Source organism: Topomyia yanbarensis, chromosome 1 (assembly GCF_030247195.1).
Source record: "Topomyia yanbarensis strain Yona2022 chromosome 1, ASM3024719v1, whole genome shotgun sequence".
Classification (NCBI taxonomy): domain Eukaryota; kingdom Metazoa; phylum Arthropoda; class Insecta; order Diptera; family Culicidae; genus Topomyia; species Topomyia yanbarensis.
The window spans coordinates 146,503,394-146,526,112 of record NC_080670.1 but is presented as its reverse complement, the minus strand read 5'-3'; the positions used below and the strand labels follow the sequence as shown (position 1 = coordinate 146,526,112).

The following is a 22,719-nucleotide window of genomic DNA, read 5'->3' as shown; positions in this document are numbered from 1 at the left end:
GAACTCGAGGGTAAACGGGTTACACGTAACTTAAATGTAGCCCCCCTGGCTAGGTAATGGAAGTTAGTTCCATTCAGATGCCAAAGTTTGCCCCTTGGGGGCGTGAATACTCATTTGTTTCAGCGTAGCATCCTTTAAGATCGCCGTGGAATTTTGTAGGAGTGTAGCAACGGATGACGGTTCTACGGAGTTATCATTAAAACCAGGACCGATTCTCTAGCTAACGGTTGACGAAACATCACATTTAATTGTCGGCCCCCGTAGCGTGTGCGCACGAATGGACCACACGCTACCGACAGTGTTTTCTTTGGCAATGGTGGCACGAACCTCTATTGCAGACACGAGCTTGATGGCCTAATGACAGTTTAGGCACAGTTTTAATCTCCGAACTGCTTCGTTACGCTCCGTGATTTCCATCTATAAGAACTTGGTGCAGCGAAAGGCGGAATGGAAGACTTCACCGCAGAATTAACACTTGCCGTAGGATCGAACAACGGAATGACTAACAGCTACTCTTGTTCTCTCTTCTATAACGGGAGATGTTTGTACTGGAGTAAAGGATTGAAGAACGGAACAGTAATTTCGCAGAAATTGTATCAATTTCTCATAACTGGGCACATCCTTGGAATTGTGATACGTTTCCCAGTGGCGTAGTGTAGAAGCATCTAGGCGTGAGCAGATCATATGAACTAGAATGGTGCTCCAATTGCTTGTGCTTCTCCCATCTTGTCCAACATTAAAAGATTCTTTTCAAAATCTCCGATGAGTTTGTTCAGCGCCTCGTAGTTATCCTTTTTCATAGCCTCCACCGTAAACAAAGAACCCAAGCGCGCTTTGACGGTAAGCTTCGTGTTTTCATACCGTTTTTCCAGCATACACCAGGCCACATCATAATTAACGGATGACATTTCCACCGCGCTTATCTCCTGCAGGGCTTCTCCAGCGAGTGACGACTTCAGATAAGTGAATCTATCCATAGTCGTTAGTTGATGATTTTCGTGAATCAGACTCCTGAACGTGTCGCGAAAAGTGATCCATTCTTTAATTTTGCCGCTGAATGTCGGCAAACGAATGTCTGGAAGCTTCACTCTGGAAAACCCAACAGCCGTATCTTGCGAGGTCGAACAGTGACCAGCTGTTGCACTACCGAACATATCCGCCTTCCAATGTACGAGTTCACTCTTCAAATGACAATACTGATCCTCAATATCCAACATTATACGCACATTCTCATCTTCTCTAGCTTCTGCCAACACTTCTAGTCGCTCTGCACGCTCTTCATCCGACTCCTTCGTATCGGCTTCAGACAAGTATGAAACATTATCCGTTAGCAGCTTGATTTTCCTACGGACCACGTGGAACTCACTAAATGCCGTATCTAGTCTCTGAAGAAGAATATCAAGTTGACTGGCGTGTCTTTCTGCGTCGAAGGTATCCAGAATGTGTTGAATAGCATCGAATGTCTCTCGAAGGTTCCGCTCCTGCTTCTTCAGATCTCGTTGTTCAGCCATTACAACTTAGAGTTTGGATGCACTGTAGCACAGACAAATTTCAAACAGACACTTTAGGTTTGTTCCAGTACCAGGAGAAACTGGAAGTACTCCGGAGCAAACAGGGAGAAAATCGTTCCTGTACTATCTTCTTCTCTTTTTTCTTCTTGTGGTGGCAAACCGGAGTGAAAAGGAGCAAGAATTTTTTGCTCCGGAGCAACAGGGAGTAACTTCCATGTACTGGAACAAACCTTTTATTTGATTCTTAAAGGTCTATCCGCACTAGACCGATCCGATCCGATCCGACCCGACTTTTTCATCTTCGGATTCGCTCGGGTTGTTGATGTAATGGTATTGGTAGCATGTCGGGCGTCCGACGCAAAAAAGAATCGTTGCCAACGATATTCCTCGAACAGACTCTCCGACTTTTTTCTGCTTCTCCACCGACCGGCTCGAACAGAGAGAGAGAACGTGTGAGGCAACCAAAGCAGGTAAAATGATTCTTCTGCTGGTGTGGGACAGCAAGTCGTCCACTCAGAAAGGAAAAATAATATCGTCAATAACTTTTGCTTCTACCCATGCTTGAACGGCTTGACCAGAGGCGCATATGAGATAGCGGACAGATTTGTTTTCCAACCGGTGCGGAATTGATTCTATACCGGGTTGTTTTTTCAGGTTGTTTTTGTTGCCGAGCTGGATGTTCAAATTTGTTTATGAACACCGTAACGTAGGATATTTGTGCTATTTGCGGGTCCCGGTTGAATTTTGTACATCGATAGGAAGAATGTTCTCGATTTGTTGACAAATATATCATTTTTGCTTGAAGCGAAACTGAGGCATGTTCTAACCCCGACTGCTGTTAAAATGCATGAAATGATAGCGTTTGGGTTTACAACCAGACTCAGTTTCGCGGTCAAGCAGCGCATATTTCAATTCAACTAAACATTAATTGTTTTTATCGGGGCATACTATGATGGTCGAAAGCTAATATTTTTTAATTCGACCGAACGTTTTATTGATTCTAATAATGGTCATATTTTATTATTTAAACAACGAACTTCTTTGTTTGCATTGATCGTATCAACAATATTTATGTATAAAAATTACACCAGCTCAAAGCAATAAAACAAAACACGCAAATGATGTGTGTTAAAGAATTCTTCCAATCCAACAAAACAGAATTTGTTAACTAATCCTTTTCTTGAAATGTAACAGAATCTTTTTTTGATTGAATAATGCGGAATTTTCAGCAAAAGTCGCCGAATGCGGAGCGAATATTAGAAAACTTAAATTGGAAATACCAACATTCGAACAATATTTCCTATTTAAGATTTGCAGATTGCGAAGTTTGTAGACAAGACTTATTTTAGATTTGTAATTTCATTTAGGCGTCTTACGCAATATATTTTACTATAGAAGTTTCGCGAACCAATACAGCAAAATCGGTACGTCGTAGAAACCTATGGGATCCAATATAATTTCAAATTAAAAACTTCTAGATGTTGTAATAACGTAAAATAAATTGTTAGTAGAAGAAAACACGACGAAATAGGGTGATAAGTCACCATTCCTGCAGAGGTGTGGGCGGCGCATTTTTCTACATTCGTGAAGCTCGTTAGAGCATTTAACATTTTAAGCCGTCATATGTTTTCGATATGTATAATATATTGTATATCAAGGCGTTGTGGAGCGTGCACCTTACAATGAATTTTGTTATTTGAATGGTTGGCGTCCGAAAGGGGCTAACCCACATTTTGAATTTTTTATTGTCTATCCCGAGATAAACTAGCATTTCGTCGATTTGTTGTTATATGTTTCACACATGAGTGCGAACGAAACAAAAACAAACGTCAAATCGTTTTTCGCTTGCACTAATGCAAAGAGAATTGGCGCGTGATTCGGCGAACGGCTTGGCGGCGCATGGCTGATATGTCACGATGTGGATTTTAGAAAAGATTCGCAATACAGGAAATGAAAAAAACTTCCGCATTTCCAAATTAACATTGTTTTTATTGTAAAAATACATTATTTTATTAGTAGTTCATTGATCCATGTTGCCAAAAAAAATAAGATCATTACATGCACTACTTTTCAATTCACGAGCATTTTCGTAATTCGGGGGGCTAACCCCGGGGGTACCTAGTACTGGGGTCACCTTCATGGTCAACTTTGACTGCTAATAGCAAAAAATCAAAAAAATATTTTCAGAATTCTTAAATAGCAGTACACGTGGATTACTTAGAACTACCAAAAAATGTCGCTTTCGGAAAAAATGTGGATTAGCCCCTTGTGGACGCCAGCCATTCATTTGTTAGGGACCGTTCATATACCACGTGGACAAAAAAAAACGTCATTTTACCCTCCTCCTCCCCTCCGTGGACAATCCTTTACCCCTATCTGCCCCTACCCCCGCCCGCCATACTATGTCCACGTGGAGTTTCCCATTTTTTGGGCAATTTAATAAAAAAGGAGTTTTCAAAAAGTTTTCGTTTGTGTTAGACTACTATGGCGAAGAAGGTGAATGAAAATCGTTCAAACTTCCACTGCTACCGTCTTTTGCCAAATTTTCATGGAAATATCTCATTTCTGAACGAAATTATAATCTTTTATATCTATGTATTAAAGATTCGTCATAATAACATAAAATTGAAGTAACGTATGGATTCTTCAATTGGCCTCGTAATTTCAACCACACGCTTTCAAATCTAAAACTAGAGGTATTTGACCGAGTTACAGAAGATTGAATCAAATGATTCGGACAGAACATTTTTCTCAGATTTTGTTTCGCACGATTTCCTCTGATTTTTTTTTAATGATTTGCTATTACATACTATGCTGTTATAGGCACTTTGATTATTTCAAAATCATGAAAAAATTTGAAGGTATGCGCACACATGAATGACATTACAAATTTATTTCATTTTCTTATAAAAGACAAAATTATAATGATAAGTCCACGTGGACATTTTTAATACCCCCACCCGTTCCCCATGGACAAGCGTGAACTTTCGCGTGACCCCTACCCTCCCCTTAATTGTCAACGTGGTATATTGATGGTCCCTTATTTGTTGTATCTTCACTGACAGACCCTTTGGCCTCAATGGTGGTTGCTTAAACTAATTACATTTCAGGATAGCAAATGTTTTAGCTTTTTTCGATTATAGAGGTGTTAACCTTAAGGTCATTCGCCTCTTCGGGCTAGAAAAATCTCTTATGAAAAATTTCTAACCCTATTTCCGGGGTCGGGACTCGAACCCAGGTGCGCTGCGTACAAGGCAATCGATTTACCAACTACACTACGCCCACCCCTATTTTAGCTTTTATCGAATTCCTCGTCAGGTTGGATTCAAAAGCCGTCGCCACACTGCACTGTTAACAATACACTGAACTTCGGTAACAGCGCTCTGGCGATCATAGTTGGTTCTCCTGAACGGTAATCGCAAAAGAGAGTTATTGCGTACAGCTCAAACGCGGGCTTGAAGATCCAGGCGTTCGAAGATTATAGGACAATCCACCCTGAAATCTGTCTTGCCAAGGAAGATGTCGGAGTGCAAAGCGTATGAACCGACGTTGGCCGGCCTCGATTATATTAGCCGTTCTGGTATATAGTACGGATTCCAAACAACAGAACAATATTCTAGTGTTGAGCGAGCCTGTGCGCAATAGTGATTTTAACCAGTGTACGTGGTGTGTGGTTTGCGTATTAGTGCCGAATCCATGATGACTACGAGATCCTTGATGTGAGAGTGTCTTGGAAAGCTCGAGTCGAAGAAATGGTATTTAAACTGAATCGGATGGCGTTTCCGCGTTGGCCGTTGTCGATCATTTAGCCATAAAATAGTGTTGTAAAAACAAAGAAACAAATCATTTTGGAGAAAAGCGTAGTGATAAATTGAAAGAATAACCTATAATACTATAGCTAGTATACAGAAAAAGGAACAGTTTACAGAAGAAGAACTATTGATAATGGTAGTAGCACTTGAATATGAAGAAGCATCCGTCATAAAGAAAAAATAAGTTCACAAAGCTTGGAGATCGGAAAAATAGGAGTGAGATTTTGAACGTTAGTAAATCGTAGGATGGTTTGAGAAACAAGTTGGCGACAGTAAAAGTTTAGGAATGTACGGCTTTGTGCGCTTGGCCCCTAGACCGCTTAGGGTTAATCCACTTTTCCTCCTTGCTTTGCATGTTGTTCCTTTAATTGCGGTTAGATGGAAATACATTTAATTAAGAACAGGGTACCTTTTAGGTTGCTATTCAACATACGAACGCAAGAGGCTTTAGATGTGGAAGGTTAAACAATCAAAAGCATAACATTTAAAAAAATTGGAAATTGATGCACTTGAATGTACATTTTTTTTGGTTTATTAAATTTTATATGCAAATTTTTTTATTTCTTGTTTTAAAAGTCCTTATTTCAAAATATTCAAATTTTTGAATCCTTGAATTTTCAAATTTATAGAATTCTAAACTTTTAGATTCACAATTTTTTGGATTTTTTAATATACAAGCATTTAAATTTTTGAATATTAATATTTTTATTTTTAACTTCCTAAATTTTAAAACTCCTAGATTTCAATTTTTTGAGCTTTAGATTTTTAGATTTCCAAATTTTTTGATTTTTAAACTTTCTAAATTTCTGAATTTTTGATACTTGGATTTTAGATCTTTAAATTTTTAAACTCTTAACTTCTTAAATTTTTTAACTTTTTGAATTTCTGAATTCTTAAATTATGAAATTTTCAAATTCCAAAATCTTTGATTTTTTAAATTTACAAAATTTTAAATGTTTAAATTCATAAATTTTTAAATTTTTGAATTCCTAAATTTTTAAGTGTTTAACCGAATTTTTAAATTTTTGAATTTTTAAATTCTAATTTTTTTAATTTCTTTGAATTTTCAACTTTTTAAACTGTTAAATCTTTAAAATTTTAAATCCTTAAATTTTCAAATTTTTAAGTTCTTAAATGATTGAATTTTTAAATTCTTAAATTTTTAAATTCTTGAATTTCTAAATTTTTAAAAATTTGGGAATTTAAATATTTAAAAATTCTAAAATTTAAATATTTAAGAATTTAAAAATTTCAAAGTATAAAAATTTAAAATCCGAAAATTCAAATAATTTAAAAATTTCGGAATTATAAAATATAAAATCTTTGATATTTAAATTTTCAAATTTTTAAGTTCTTAAATGATTGAATTTTTAAATTCTTAAATTTTTAAATTCTTGAATTTCTAAATTTTTAAAAATTTGGGAATTTAAATATTTAAAAATTCTAAAATTTAAATATTTAAGAATTTAAAAATTTCAAAGTATAAAAATTTAAAATCCGAAAATTCAAATAATTTAAAAATTTCGGAATTATAAAATATAAAATTTTTGAATTTTTAAATTTTTAAATTCTTAAATTTTTAATTTTTCAAATCTTTAAATTTTCATAACTTTGAATTTTTGAATCTATGAATTTTAAAATTTTATATTTTTAAATTACTATATTTTTAAATTTATAAATTTTTAGATTTTTAAATTCTTAGATTTTTAAATTTTTAAAAAATTAAGTTTTAAAATTTTTGAATTTTTGGATCTTTAAATTTTAAAATTTTTGGATGCTTAAATATTAAAATTTTTGAATTTTCGTATCCTAAAATATTAAAATTTAAAACTTTTAGATTCTTAGATCTTTAAATCCGCAAATTTTTAAATTTTTGGATTTTCAAATTCTTAAATTTTAAAATTTTGGAACCTTGAATTTTTAAATTTTTATTTCTTGAAATTTTTAAACTTTTAGAATTTTTAAATAATCAGATTTTAAAATTTTCAAATTCTTAAATTTTTAAATTACTGAATTTTTAAATTCTTAAGTTTTTAAATTTTTAAATCTTTAAATTTTAGAATATTTGAATATTCAAATTTTTAGATCTTTAGATTCTTAAATTTCCAAATTTTTGAATCTTTAAATTTTAATATTTTTAAATCATAACATTTTCAAATTCTACGATCCTTGTATTTTTAATTTACAAATTTTTAAATCTATAAATTTATAATTTTTTTAGATTTTCAATTCTTCAACTTTTGAATTCCTTAATTTCTAAATTTTTGATTTCGAATGTTCTTTAATAACTGAATTCTTAAATTTTTAAATCTTGAATTTTTAATATTTAAATCTCTAAATTTTTGAACTTTAAAATTTTTTTAATTTTTAGATCATCGAATTTTTAAATTCTCATATTCTTAAATTTTTAAATTTTTGAATCGTTAAATTTTTAAATATCAGGATTTTTAAATTTTTGAATCTTTATATTCATAAATTTCCAAATTTTTGAACCTTTAAATTTTAATATTTTTGAATTCTTAAATATTAAAATTTTAAAATTGTTATATTTGAAAATATTGCAATTTTTAAATTTCTAAATGTTTTAATTTTTTAATTTTTGGTCTTTTAAATTCTTAAATTTTTGAATTTCCCTATTCCTAAATTTTCATATTTTTTATATTTAAAGTTTTAACCTTTTAATTTTTTAATATTTTGAATCTTTAATTTTAAAATTTTAAGCGATCTAACTTTTTAAATTTTCGAATTGTTTTATTTCCAAATTTTTATTTTGGATTTGAACTTTTTAAATCTTAACGTTTCTAAAAATTTTTAATATTTAAATCTCTAAATTTTTGAACTTTAAAATTTTTTTAATTTTTAGATCATCGAATTTTTAAATTCTCATATTCTTAAATTTTTAAATTTTTGAATCGTTAAATTTTTAAATATCAGGATTTTTAAATTTTTGAATCTTTATATTCATAAATTTCCAAATTTTTGAACCTTTAAATTTTAATATTTTTGAATTCTTAAATATTAAAATTTTAAAATTGTTATATTTGAAAATATTGCAATTTTTAAATTTCTAAATGTTTTAATTTTTTAATTTTTGGTCTTTTAAATTCTTAAATTTTTGAATTTCCCTATTCCTAAATTTTCATATTTTTTATATTTAAAGTTTTAACCTTTTAATTTTTTAATATTTTGAATCTTTAATTTTAAAATTTTAAGCGCTCTAACTTTTTAAATTTTCGAATTGTTTTATTTCCAAATTTTTATTTTGGATTTGAACTTTTTAAATCTTAACGTTTCTAAAAATGTTACATCCTAATTTTTTTTAATTGTTTAGTTTTTAAATGCTTAAATTTTGAAGTTCATGAATTGGATAATATATTAAAAATTCCAAATTTTATTTGATTTAAATTCATATGGATTAAGTTTTAACATTGCTGTTTTCTAGAAGCACTAAATTCAAGCTAAGGCAAATTATTAACTTCCGTCATCTGTGAACTTCTCCATCTGCAATTCTTCAATAGCAACATCGTGATTTTCCTAAAAAAACCACTCACCTACACAGACCGCGAAATTTTGGCAATCTAATGAGAGAATGATGAGTATGAGTATTTTTGATTCCGTTTTATTCCAACGAAAGGATCAGTTTATTTTTAATTTCTTAAAAATGTAAAGATCTAAATTTTTAAATTTCTTAAAATCCAAATTTAAATTAATGAATTTTCACATATTTCAATTTTTGAAAATTTTATATTCTTGAATTTTAAAATTTTTATGTTTAAAAATCTGTAAGTCTTAAATGTTTAGATACAGTGAAGACCCGATTTTATCAGCACTTGGTTTTATCAGCTTTTTTGCCCGATTTTATCAGCTTCATATGAAAAATGATAGTTGGTAGTTTTATGGGTTCTAGCAGACGAGCCAAGTTGAATTCGAGTAAATCCTTTCTTGAGCATATTTTCTCATCTTAAAGATCCGAAATATGAAAAAAAAAATATTTTTTTAACTTTTGCTCTGTCAGACCGCCTTAAGCGAAGTTTAGGCTATATCTGGGGACCAAAGAAGAATATTTTAAGAGCTTCGGTGTCTTAAAAAGAAAGAAAAATATATGTCCCGATTTCATCAATGTCCCCATTTTATCAGCCTAAAATTCACCAGGGGTCTGATAAAAACGGGTCTTCACTGTATTTATGTTTTTTAATCTTAAGATATTAAAATTTTTGGATTTCTAAATTATTAAATTTGAATATTTTGATTTTTTTCTGATTTTTAGATTTTCAAATTCTCAGTCTTTTTGATTTGAAAATGCTTGGAATCGTTGAATTATAAATTTCTTGGTTTCAAAATTTTTAAATTTTTCAAATATTGGGTTTTTTAAATTTTGATGACTGTTTCCAGCGTTTTGAGGTAACAGGAAGTCGCGCCCTCTTGGATTTCAAAGAAGAGTCAATTATTATCTTGCGCCATCTACAAACTTCGCAATCTGCGAATCTTAAATAGGAAAACTTTGTTCAAAAGTTGGTACAGTGGAGACCCGATTTGATCAGTCCCCGATTTTATCAGCTTTTTGACCCGATTTTGTCAGCCTCCTTTCTCGAGCGTTTTTGCTTGACCGCGAAACTGAGTCTGGTTGTAAACCCAAACGCTATCATTTCATGCATTTTAACAGCAGTCGGGGTTAGAACATGCCTCAGTTTCGCTTCAAGCAAAAATGATATATTTGTCAACAAATCGAGAACATTCTTCCTATCGATGTACAAAATTCAACCGGGACCCGCAAATAGCACAAATATCCTACGTTACGGTGTTCATAAACAAATTTGAACATCCAGCTCGGCAACAAAAACAACCTGAAAGTAAAATCGGAAGAAATCCTAGCTATCCCGGCATAGAATCAATTCCGCACCGGTTGGAAAACAAATCTGTCCGCTATCTCATATGCGCCTCTGGTCAAGCCGTTCAAGCATGGGTAGAAGCAAAAGTTATTGACGATATTATTTCTCGCCTACTTTTTGAAATGGACCTATGTGCAAAAGAGAGCCTCTCTTTGTTTACTTTCTCATTCGATTATCACGGCTTTACCGTTAATCTTTCCAATAATGTTCCAGTACACATTGGAAGAGCATAATTTCAACTAGCATATTATGCAAAGAGTTAATCAGCAAACGCAGGTGCGACCGTGTTGTTTGCGGAAGAGAAAGTAAACAAAGAGAGGCTCTCATTTGCACATAGGACCTTTTCAATAAGTTTTCTTGATTTTTCCTTTCTGAGTGGACGACTTGCTGTCCCACACCAGCAGAAGAATCATTTTACCTGCTTTGGTTGCCTCACACGTTCTCTCTCTCTGTTCGAGCCGGTCGGTGGAGAAGCAGAAAAAAGTCGGAGAGTCTGTTCGAGGAATATCGTTGGCAACGATTCTTTTTTGCGTCGGACGCCCGACATCCTACCAATACCATTACATCAACAACCCGAGCGAATCCGAAGATGAAAAAGTCGGGTCGGATCGGTCTAGTGCGGATAGACCTTAAATCTGTTTAAAATTGCATTAGTTTTTTTTTACTACAAAAAACTTTCACTCGACTCGACGTTCCACGCACGACTTGACTGACCAGACGACCAATTGTGACAGCAGCGAGGAGAGCCAACCAAGCAGACAACCATCAATGGAAATTATCCGAAATATAATAAACCATCCAATATTGAAAGACACAGCGACTCAATACGATAAACCACAGTCCCCTGAAGGAAAAATCGCATGCAGAGAAAAAACTCGAATTTCTATAATCCACTTTATTGCTACGCCAAATACATTCGAGGTCTCATGCAACACCACCCCAAGCATGCAAAATACTTCTCTGCTGATGGCGGCTGGAGCCGCTTGAAAAGTTTAATCCAAACGCCAACTACTTCGTCCCTCTCAGCAAATGCCGCAGATTGAATCCACTTAGCCGAACACGATTGTTGTCCGCACTGGCAAAGTCTATCCGACGGCGCGAGCTCCAGAGACAGCTTCAGCTGCAACCACACTGTGCTTCGGGGTCAATGTCCGATAGCCAGAGGTCAGAGAACCTTGAGCTTCTTTCTGCTAATTTGCTCACACAATTTTAGCGAACTTTGCGCACACTTTCACTGGTTCACTTTCTAAGTAAAAGTTCCTCGAAATCCGGTTCAAAGGACCAAAAATGTTATACCGAATTTCGGACCACACACGACAATGCACAAATTTTCACTACTAATTTATTTGATTAAGATTCACAGAAGCAAGGACGCACATCAACACTGATCACGTAGACTGCTTTTTTGTCACTGGTGCCGATGAAAGTCGTTAGATCATGCAGTGCGATAAGAGCGAGAACTTACTTTTTCTGTATAGGTAAAAGTACGGAATTTATTGAATTAATGACAAAATTGACTTGAACAAAAAAAAGTGAAAAAACGCGATTTCGACTTTCACAGAAATTACTCTAATTTTGCATATTTTCAACCGATTTGAAAAAAAAATCAAATGATTCTAAAAGATGAAAGAATAGTCTAGAAACGATATAAAACGGAATTTTTATATTTTTTAAAAGTGCATTTATTTGGAAGAGTGAAAGTTGAAAAATAGGGTTTTGAAAAAATCCACAAAATGGGGTGGAAATTGCAATGAAAAAAATATTTCTGACCTGTAATACATTGATACCACGCAACGCCACTGTTACAGTAGCTACTGTGCGCAAATTATACTTGCAAGCCATTATTTGCGTTGCGTTGCGTTGCGTTGTGACGATGATTTTGGCGGATTGCACACTGACTTCATCATGTTTGACTGCTGATTATCTAATAAGAGTTGCTTAGGAAGTGGTAAGTAGGAATTCATACCAATCCGACCCATATTAAAACCTCAACAGCATGATAGCCATCATTGCCGGCCGCCCCCATCTCCATCGTTCACGGGGAAGGATAAAGGATAAGGTAGACGGGAAGTGTTGATGCTCCACCTACTTAACGGAAGGACGACGATTCATCAGACTCTTCCATAGGTGTCGCGGAGTTGGTGGTTTGGAAGGGTATCAGGTCTAGGATTCGCTCCAAGCAAACGATGCGACCTGTAAAGCATGTTTTATTAGGTAGTTGTTTAGTTAGTCTTCGAGTGCACGATCACTCGAAAAAGAGATGATCTTGTTTAGTTTTTGGTTATTTTTAAACTCTGGGCAGCCGGCTACCGAGAGTATACTATGTTCCCTAAACAAAAGCAATTTGAACTCCACACGGCCGACCGTGGGAGTATTGCCTAGAAAAGCTAATCTTATCCGCGTAATGAGCCGGATCACTATTTATTGCAACAGTATTTGGACAGAATTCGCTACTTCTTCTCTACGATATATTTATTGGCTTGAAAACTACCGAGTGATAACACATTATACAGGCAAAAATAGCGAGAGATGTTATAAATCAAGGAAAGTATTTCTTATTTTCCATATCGGATTGTTTGTGGAATACAAGTATACGAGCGATAATACCGAACACTGAAGGGAAATATAAAGGATTGTTAACCTGATGCACGGGCTTGTTAGCAATAACGGAGCTTTAAATTAGGTTCATAAAAACAGACGCGGCGAATTTTCAATACGTATTGACCCGTGTTCATAGATACTAGTCAGATTAGTCGTATTGGGGCTAATTTCCGATCAACTATTCATTTTTACGGCAATGTTTTCTCGACTAGATCTGTTCGCACCCTCTCATTCTGTTCGCACCCTCTCATTCTGCGGTCTAAGGACCAAATGTCATCAATAGACTTAGACTCGCGTGGAGGCATGAGATAGGAAACTTGTAAGAATTTTGCTATCCCACCGTTTGACTACCAGAATGGATGGGAGAACAGTAATACTAGCAAATACCGACTACCATAAGAGCGGTGCAAATTTGAACGAGTGACGTAGAGTACTGCACTGAAAAAAGGACCAGGAGTGCGATTTTACGAAGTTTTAGCTTCCGATGGCCCTACATTTTCTGACAAAGTGAAGTTCTTGAATGTTGAGATTTTTATTACTGTTTAGAAAAGCAAAAGTATCATAAAGCTAGTGTCAGGCCTTCATGAGACCTCAAGGAGTCACTTTTGGAGGTATTCGTAAATGTAGATTTGTCGGTAGACGGTTCCAAATATAATAGAAAAATACCTAATTTAACACAACTACAGATCACTTGCAACATAAAAAGCTTTTTGTGAAATTCGACAGCTCCATCTTAGGCCAATTCAATAAATTCCCTACATGAAAGTTTCCATTTTTTAAAAACGGTTTTTAAACCAAAGCTTTGGAAGTTAAACCTTGGCGTGGAAGTGCCGGTATATTAATATATTCTGTTACTTAGTGTAGAATTAGATTTCGTCATTTACGGCTAATATACAACCGCCAGAAGAAACTTAAAACGTTGGTACACAATCAAGAAAGGCGAATCAGAAAAGGTGAGTATATGTCAGTGATTCACTAAATACAGACTGGAAAGAGGGTAATATGGAAAACCTTAAGGTCCGTCCAGATTAAGTCTTCGGTACGGAGCAAAACGTCGGCCTAGGAACTCCTAGCATGTTGTTAGTCGCCTCTTACGACATGAGAGCAGTTCCCAGAGGTTCTATTCTTGGTTGAAATAGTGCAAAAAGATTTCAGCCCGCCGGACACCACACGGCTTGCAAATTATACTTGCAAGCCATTATTTTGAAAAACTATAAAAAATAGTAAATAAAAAAAGCTAAAATCAGTTTAAATGAGAACAAATTTTTTTCTACCTCAATATTAAATTAATTCAATTTACCAAATGATTAAAAACGATTACATAATACTAATTGTTACTTATGTTGTAAAACAACCCGTATTTAAACAGGTATTGTTACGAGTCACATTTCCACTGACAGAACGAAACCGTACACTGGGGTAACTACAAATGTACCCCACGCCAACTTTGACTCCTGCTTCCACGAAGGCCAAAAGCAAACTTGTTTTACCACCTTTTCCTACTCTTACTATGAATTCTAAATTGAATTATGGTTGGGGTCTCAGGTCGGTAAATTCCGAAATCTCGTCTTAACGCGGCTCCAAAGATGACTTAGTTCATTTGTATCCCAGTCAAAATTAAGACCCCTCAAAAATGTATCATAAAACCCCAGAGTCACATTTGTAGTACACAATAACAATAATTTATTTCCAACAGCCAACATTCGCTACGGCTCGCCTACATCATGGAATGTCGGAAGCAAAGAGCAATCAAACGATATGCGATATTACACCGACTCGGAAGGATCATTTGTCTCCGACGATGATTTTGATAGTGGTAGCGTGGATAGTGATCACGAACAGAACTACGGCTTGACGATCGAGTTCAAATCAGATAATGTGGCCGAGGCGATTGAATCTGAACACGACATCCTAAAGCGCCAGAAACAGTTGGACATTATTAATAGCACGAATCTGAATGAACAAATATATCAAAATTCTAAAAATATTAGCAGTGGGTTTAATTGTACCCGAGGCGAAGATTTCGAAGCTAGGCTCAAGTTGCACGAAGAACAGTTCCTGAAATCTACATATGAATTTAAAGAACAAATCAGAAGTTGCGGAACGTTGGTAAAATTCAATGAACCATTGACAGTTGAAAATGTTCAGAAAAAAACTAATAGCATTACATTGTCCAACATTTCAAATGACAAAAACGTCTACACACTATTTCCGTATGCATCGAAGCAGGAAGTAGACGTACATTTGATGACTGCCAGCGATGGAACAACGTTTATGAGTTTAGATGGGTTCTATGAAATTAATAGATCACATTTTCCCGAGCAATATACTATCCTAGGAACAGGCGATTTATTCGATACGTTCAACGATAAGCACTTACTATCTATTAACGAAAATGGTGAGAAAAAAATTATGCTGAACATCGAAAACCCTTTTGTGATAAATAAAAATTTGAAAAACTGTAGTAAAAAAGAGCAACATAGTTTCACGGAAAGTGTTTTCAACATTCCAAATCCTGATAGAACTGCAGATGAGTTCAGCTTCGACTACCAGCCAGATTTGAATAATCATCCTGGGCCAAGCCCAAGCATTATTCTACAAGCTCTTACGATGTCTAATGCAAATGATGGTATTAACCTGGAACGGTTAGAGACGATTGGGGATTCTTTCCTGAAGTATGCTATCACAACCTATTTGTACTGCACCTATGAGAACGTCCATGAGGGGAAACTAAGTCATTTGCGATCGAAACAGGTATCAAACTTAAACCTATACAGACTTGGAAGACGAAAAGTTTTAGGTGAGAGTATGATTGCAACAAAGTTTGAGCCACATGACAATTGGTTGCCACCATGCTATTATGTTCCGAAAGAACTGGAGCAAGCACTAATCGATGCTAAGGTAAGGTATATTAGGTTTAACTAGTAGGGCTAGTTGGTAGATAAAAACATGATATTCGATTATCCTTTGATTAGATACCTGCTTGTCACTGGAATTTAGCTGATCTGCCAGACATTAAACAGTTATCGAGCGAGGAAATTTGTAAGCTAGTGAAAGAACGCGCTCTATCGCTGGGACTTCTCGATGACGTAAGTACCATTTGACGCTAAATGTTTTTTTTGTACAATGCCTGATGAGAAGTTAGTGATAATGCGTTTTTCCGTTTCTATATAGTCCGATAACGAGGATGGTGAACAGATGAAAGAAATTCAGCAATTAGAAGTGCGAAATGACGAATTCATTAAAAATTCAGACTACTTTGCCTGCTTCATCCCGTACAACCTCGTGACTCAACATAGCATACCGGACAAGTCGGTGGCAGATTGTGTTGAAGCTTTAATAGGTGCCTATTTGATAGAATGTGGTCCTCGCGGGGCACTGTTATTAATGGCATGGCTGGGTATTAGAGTGCTACCCGTGGCCGAAGTATCATCCAAGTCAGTCGAAAAACGTATACCTGGTAGCTCACAGTGCTACGAGAAAGACGGTAAAAATGTGAATTCGGTGTATGGATATTGGATTCCGCCTAAATCACCACTGCTTGCATATGTCCCAGAACCAGAATCCATACTAGATCATCTGCTTGACGGTTATGATGCCTTCGAGGATTCCCTGGGCTACCACTTTGTAGACCGTTCTTATCTTTTACAAGCCATGACTCACGCATCGTATTGCCCAAACCGGTTAACTGACTGTTACCAGCGTTTAGAATTTCTCGGAGATGCTGTACTGGACTATCTTATCACGCGACATTTGTACGAAGATCCAAGGCAACATTCGCCCGGTGCACTGACGGATTTAAGGTCTGCCTTAGTAAATAATACAATATTTGCATCACTTGCCGTGAGGCACGACTTCCACAAATACTTTAGACACCTTTCGCCAGGGTTGAACGACGTTATCGATCGATTTGTGCGAATACAGCAAGAAAATGGCCATAGCATCAGTGAGGAGGTAAGTCGACTATTAATTTAATAAAGATATTTTAATATCATATTTTTTCTTTTCGCAGTATTACCTCATATTAGAAGACGAATGTGATGAAGCTGAGGATGTTGAAGTCCCAAAAGCATTAGGTGACGTTTTCGAATCTGTCGCAGGAGCCATTTTTCTAGACTCTAATATGTCTTTGGATGCAGTTTGGAAGGTAACGTCAAAATTTTTCTTGGAAGATTATCTTTACCCCGTAGGGTAAAGTGGGGCAAAAATGCGAACCTGGGTCGGCTTGATTACCAAGTAGTGCTTTCTTTTCTTTACTTGAACTAGAGTCTGTATACCTAGAGTCCCGCACGGATAAATGCGAAACATTGCATAAAATAAAGACTATTTCTTAATTTTTGGCCGCTATAACACAGCGATGGCCCGTTTGGTTTGCTGCTACTTTTGAATGACTTCGACCGTGCTACAAAATGAATTTATACAAATTCAACAAACTTACTTTGTCGTGGTTTTCGGAAAATTTACGTTGCCTTCAGAGAATCGGACTACATACGGGGGACGTGCCATTTGAGTCAGTACATTCTGATTCTCCCTTCATGCGATATGGAAACAAATACATTATACGTTGTTATGAGTCATTTACTACCGTTCTATTCACAATTGTCTCATGTTCCTACATTAACAACTAAGAAAAGCGCCATCGAAGATAATGATTATATTAGCAATCTGGAGCGAATCTAATGTCCAAAGATACGTTCAAATTCATTGTTTCTAATATAATCAGCCTAATTTTCCATTTGAAAAAGTCAATTTACGTTAATTTTTTATGAACAATATTCAGTGTTATCTATTATCCAGGGAATTCTGGAAGAAAGTGGTGCTTGTATTCCATTGTGATCGTATATTTACCAATGTATTTATGTATATTCTCTGTTGTTCAAAACAACTTGAAACTCAAATTTTGGGAAAGTCTAATTGGTACCTTAGGATGAGAGCATGAGAAAGTAAAGGTAATTGAGTTTTGACAGATACTGTTTTCAGGAAATAGCAAATAAGCTCCGTGTATGAAGGATCCCAGTAGGTCAGGATGTCTCGAACGGGAACATATGTTGGGCTGCATCGGATTTGTAAAGAAACTACTAATTAGGATCTAGTGGCACAGCATTCAGTGGACAACGAAACAACATGCTCAACGTTTTGGTTTCCCTTCCCCAATGATTACTCTCTGCAAGCTCAATACGACCTAGACATCACACGAATGAAGTTATGAGTTACATCCAACCCTTTGGATCATGCCTTACTTGATTGAGTAAGGAGGTTGTCAACTAGCTGTAATTTGCAAACTATAAAGAATAGCTGCTAGTTTTGCTTTGTATACAAAGACAATTTCTACAAACTTGAAAGAAAATGAAACATTATTCTTGAAAGCAGAGCTATGTCATTGGGCACCACCTGAACGTCAAAATTGAACGAAACAATTATGTTGCTTGATGAAAGGAAACAGACGTTTTTTCGGGCACTTTTGCAACACAAATTTTCTCGTGGTTACGTTGTAGATGTCGCTCTTCAAGCCACGGAAAGATGGTCTGTCGCACGAGATATTTATTTGTGAACTAAGAAAGCTTAATGGGTTTGAAATTCTCTGTCACGATCTGTCGGTTGTAGACGATGCTCCTAACTTGCTTGCGAAATCTCAGACGGAGAGGTTGGGGTTCCGCTTGAAACAATTAGCCACACTTTTCGTTGTTTCTGTGGCTTCCGACCTTCGATTTCCTCTCGATTCGCTCTTCCTGACTGTCGACAAACGTTTTCATAAAATGAATTGGCCACATTCAAGAATTTCACAAACTTTTTGTGATGCGCGAGCAAAACTTTACTTCGATGCTATTTTCACGACCGAAGAGCAAATTTTCAAATGAAACAGTAGACGAGATACTACACACATTCATCATTAAAATGAAAGGTGTGCAGTTTTTTTATACACGTTGAAAAAATGCGTCAAGTTGAAGTTGACCAATTTTTGATCATAACACCCTTTATGAGGTTCGATTTATTGCATTAGCTACACGTGCTTACCGAGTTGCCAATTATGCGACGAATTGAATGAGGTAAAAATTGACAAGTTTGTAATTCAATAAAAATTGATTTGTACTGTATACTATTTTTCTGCTAAGTGGAGAAAAATTAGTTCTTTTTGTATTTCTCCATAAAGGAGAAAATTGTTTTAAACCACATTTGCGCGCAAAGGGCACAAACTTATAGGGTAATTAGCCTTTTTTCGCTGTTTCTATTATCACTATACATATTCGAAGCCGTTGGTTAGAGCAGCGTCTGCCATCTTTGCTCAACAGATTGATTAGAATGGTAGGGCAACAACTGACACCCGATTCGCGTTTTCGTTGCTTTCAAATGCGAGCATTCCACCGTTTTCGGGGCATTTGCTTTATTAGCTTAGTTCTTTACAACGAAGAAAAGCTGCCAATTTGTACGGATTTCTTTGATTGTAAGCCGAGTAATTAATGAATTAGTTAGGCATCCTCCCTATTATGGTGAAAATATGCACTTAACCCTAACCAAATTAGGTATTGTAGAGGCGTTTCGAGTTCCTCTCATCAGAATCCGAGACTAACTTAGTGACGGAACTAAGCTAGTACTGGATTGACTCTCACTGCAAAAACGAAAACACTATTTGTGTTTCTGAGTAAACTCGAAGACTGCATATCAAGAAGACTGGCAACTCTGTCCAGAATCCGGAGACAGTGACAGCAACGCCACTTGCGGGTAAAGGTGGTACTTCCCATAGTGATGCACACACACATATACACTTTTACATAAAGCTTCCTACCTTCCTCCAATAGAGGCGCTGTAACCTCTGTCACTTCTCGTTTTTATGGGGGAAGGAAAGAGATATCAGTCTTCTTAATATGTAGTCTTCGGTAAACTCCTAATCCTGCGTGATGTCCCACAAGAAAAGGAGTTCCTAGTGAGCTGATTAGAAATATTTAAACCGAAACTTGGTTTGGCTCAGCGGAGAAATATAGCATAGTTCAAACTGCATTGACTTGAAATATCGCTTGCTGATTCTTGATGGTAGAGATGCCAGTATTGTACCCGCTAATCGAACGCCGAATAGATCTGCTTGAAGTTCGGACTTAGGGATAGACAGGAATTTACTCTGGTTTTTGCTCCTACTAATGAGCATTCGATAACATCCCCTCCATGGAATCTAAGATATACGACAGCTACAAAGCCGTTCTCGCTTGCATCTACGAACGTGTGAATCTCTACATTAGCTTTCACGGATGTCAATGTCCGGTAACATCGTGGAACTTCCTCCAGTCCCACCTTAGGAAAGACATTTCTCGCACTGTGCATCTTCGATTTGATTATCCCAGCTGACCGATGTTCTCCAAATTTCTTGAAAAACAACCTTCCGAAACAGTAATAGATGTGCAATCAATTCCAAAGGATCGTATACCATTTTGAGCCAATTTCACTGCATTTCTTCATTTCCGTGCTTACGAGCATATCATCAACTTATCAACTGATTTCGATTTTAGATCAAAGTTGCTCTAGGTTTGTTCTAATATTTACAAAATCCATACAAAAGTGACAGTACTGATCTTCATCTCGCATTCGTACTTGGTGAAACATTTCTTTGATGTCATCGCTTACTGCCACTTTGAACTCACGAAAACGAATCGGGACCCTTCAACAAGAGTGAGTTTAGAGAAACACCGGTGGCTGCTGCCTCCCATTCGAAACGTTCTCAGTTTGTTCGCAACAACAAAGATTGGAAGATACTAGATTCGCGCATGACGTACTTGTAGTTCTTTCGAAGTCTACTTCCTTACGTAGCCCTTACTGACGTGTTGCTGGATCTTCGTCCCAAGATCGTTGGCTAATATTAGATCCTTGCTCAATCGGTTTTCTTGACACTTCCGTCACCTTAAAGGCGCAGCAACTGGCAACCGCGTAAGGGGTAAACCCAGCCACCCCGAAGCAAAGCAGAAGAGTGAGTGACTAGGCGTATATATGGACTGCCTCATGCCAAGATGGGAGGGTCGTAGCGTAGTATGTTGGGACTTCGCTATTGATACCTCGTGGCGTGGCAGAGGAGTGAAAGGTGAGCATCCAAGTCAGCCTCACACGGTATGTTAGGGGTGAGCACAAAAGTAAGCCTCACAAGGTACGAAGACGGTGAGCATCCAAGTAAACCTCACATGGTATGTCAGAAGTGGGGCCTAAGAAAAATGTCCCACATGGGATGTCAGGGGGGGGGGGGGGGGCGACAGGGCGTAATAGAGTGGCATGATCGAGAGTGAATCAGGTGATAAAGTGAGCATCCAAGTCAGCCTCACATGGTATGTGAGCACAAAAGTAAGCCTCGCAAGGTACGAAAAAGGTGAGCACACAATTAAGCCTCGCATGGCGTGATAGAGGTGAGCACAAAAGTAAGCCTTATATGGAGTGTAAAAAAAGCATCGCTTCGCTGCCCGGAAGGCGGACGTGATCGTATTTCCAGAGAAGACCTATTTAATTTTATTTTCTTTTTTTTCTACAGGTTTATAACTGTTTGTTATTCTCTTCGCTTATTTGTTGAACGGGTGAGGGACTCAAACAACGCATGTGATCTTCCTGAGACGGGATAAGTTTGTTCGGTTTGATAACTACTATGATATCCAACGCAAAGTGTGATTTTATTGTTCTGTGTAGATCAACATGATACTCCCGAGTCCAGTCGCAATTTTTGACGTTGTGGAAGCTTTCTTCCTTCCCGGTACAGTTACTGTAAACGGTCCATCCCAAGCGAGTCTTCACGGCAACTGGTTCGTTTCTACCATCATTGCGACTCTTCATTTTGTATCCGAGGTTGGAGTAGTCCAAGAAAATTAGAATTGCACTGAAATCGGCGAGATTCGCGATTAGAAATATTGTAAATAAAGACTAACTTGGAAGCGTAGACCGCACTGATTCGTGCGGAGAATTGAAGGGTTTCTGTTTTGCTGGACGACATCCAGAGCTTGGTGCTCCTGAAGCCTGTCTGAGCAGAAATTAGCATACACTATTTCCACTTAACACTAAGTGTCATCTAACTTAAGTTGCTATTTACTGGGATATTCACTGGGTAGGTTTAGCAATAGCACTGTCAATAGCAGTAACTTGTATGAATTAACTGACAAATTCAGTTTAACCCTTTGCGACGCAAATTTTTTCGTTGAATGCTGTTATTTTTAGCTTTATATAGGTTTTTGGGGTCGCTGATTCTGATTCTAACGTCGTATGTGTAAAATTCAAAATGTGACTTGGCTAAATTTCATGTTTTTCTTATATTGGCCTAAAACGTCTTGCAATGGGGGGTTGCGGGGTCGCTGATTCTGATTCTGAGGTCGAAAATGTAAAATTCAAAATGGCGGATCCAATATGGCGGCTTTGTTTGCCTAAATTTCATATTTTTTCATATTGGCCTAAAACGTCTGACCCTGGGTTTTCAGGATCGCTGATTCTGACTCAGAATCGCAATCAGCAACCCCAAAAACTCGCGTAAATCGAGTTGTATGCACAATGTAACAAAATTCTCAAATTTTGTAAAAGAAAATGGCTGCCATTATGTAGGCGCCATTTTGAATTTTCAAATTCTGTTATCAAAATCGTAATCAGCGACCTCAAAAACCACACTCTATTTCTATGCTAGTTGAGAATCTTTTATAGACCAACATAATAATAAACTCCATTTTTGCATATTTTGATATATTTTTCGAAAAAACTGACCTTCGAAAAATTCTGCAAACAATCTATTATTTAGTTCAATGTTTGAGATACTTGCAAAAAAAATTTAGATCTCTAGGACTCTTAGTTCAGACGCAGCCGAATTTATTGTAAAAAGCGAGATTTTCGAGTTTTAATTGTTTATATCTAATACTTAATTAACAAATTCACATAATTTTTTGTGCTAGTTGTACTCCT

General features: G+C 36.2%; 1 protein-coding gene across 1 annotated transcript in view; it reads left to right on the top strand.

Annotated features, from left to right (window-relative positions):
• LOC131676710 (endoribonuclease Dcr-1) overlaps positions 1-22,719 on the top strand; it is a 55,020-nt gene that overhangs the window by 16,577 nt on the left and 15,724 nt on the right. Inside the window, exons 8-11 of the mRNA XM_058955973.1 lie at positions 14,510-15,714; positions 15,789-15,902; positions 15,988-16,767; positions 16,826-16,960. Of these exons, the coding sequence (XP_058811956.1) occupies positions 14,510-15,714; positions 15,789-15,902; positions 15,988-16,767; positions 16,826-16,960 (2,234 nt within the window). The remainder of the gene's footprint in view (positions 1-14,509; positions 15,715-15,788; positions 15,903-15,987; positions 16,768-16,825; positions 16,961-22,719) is intronic.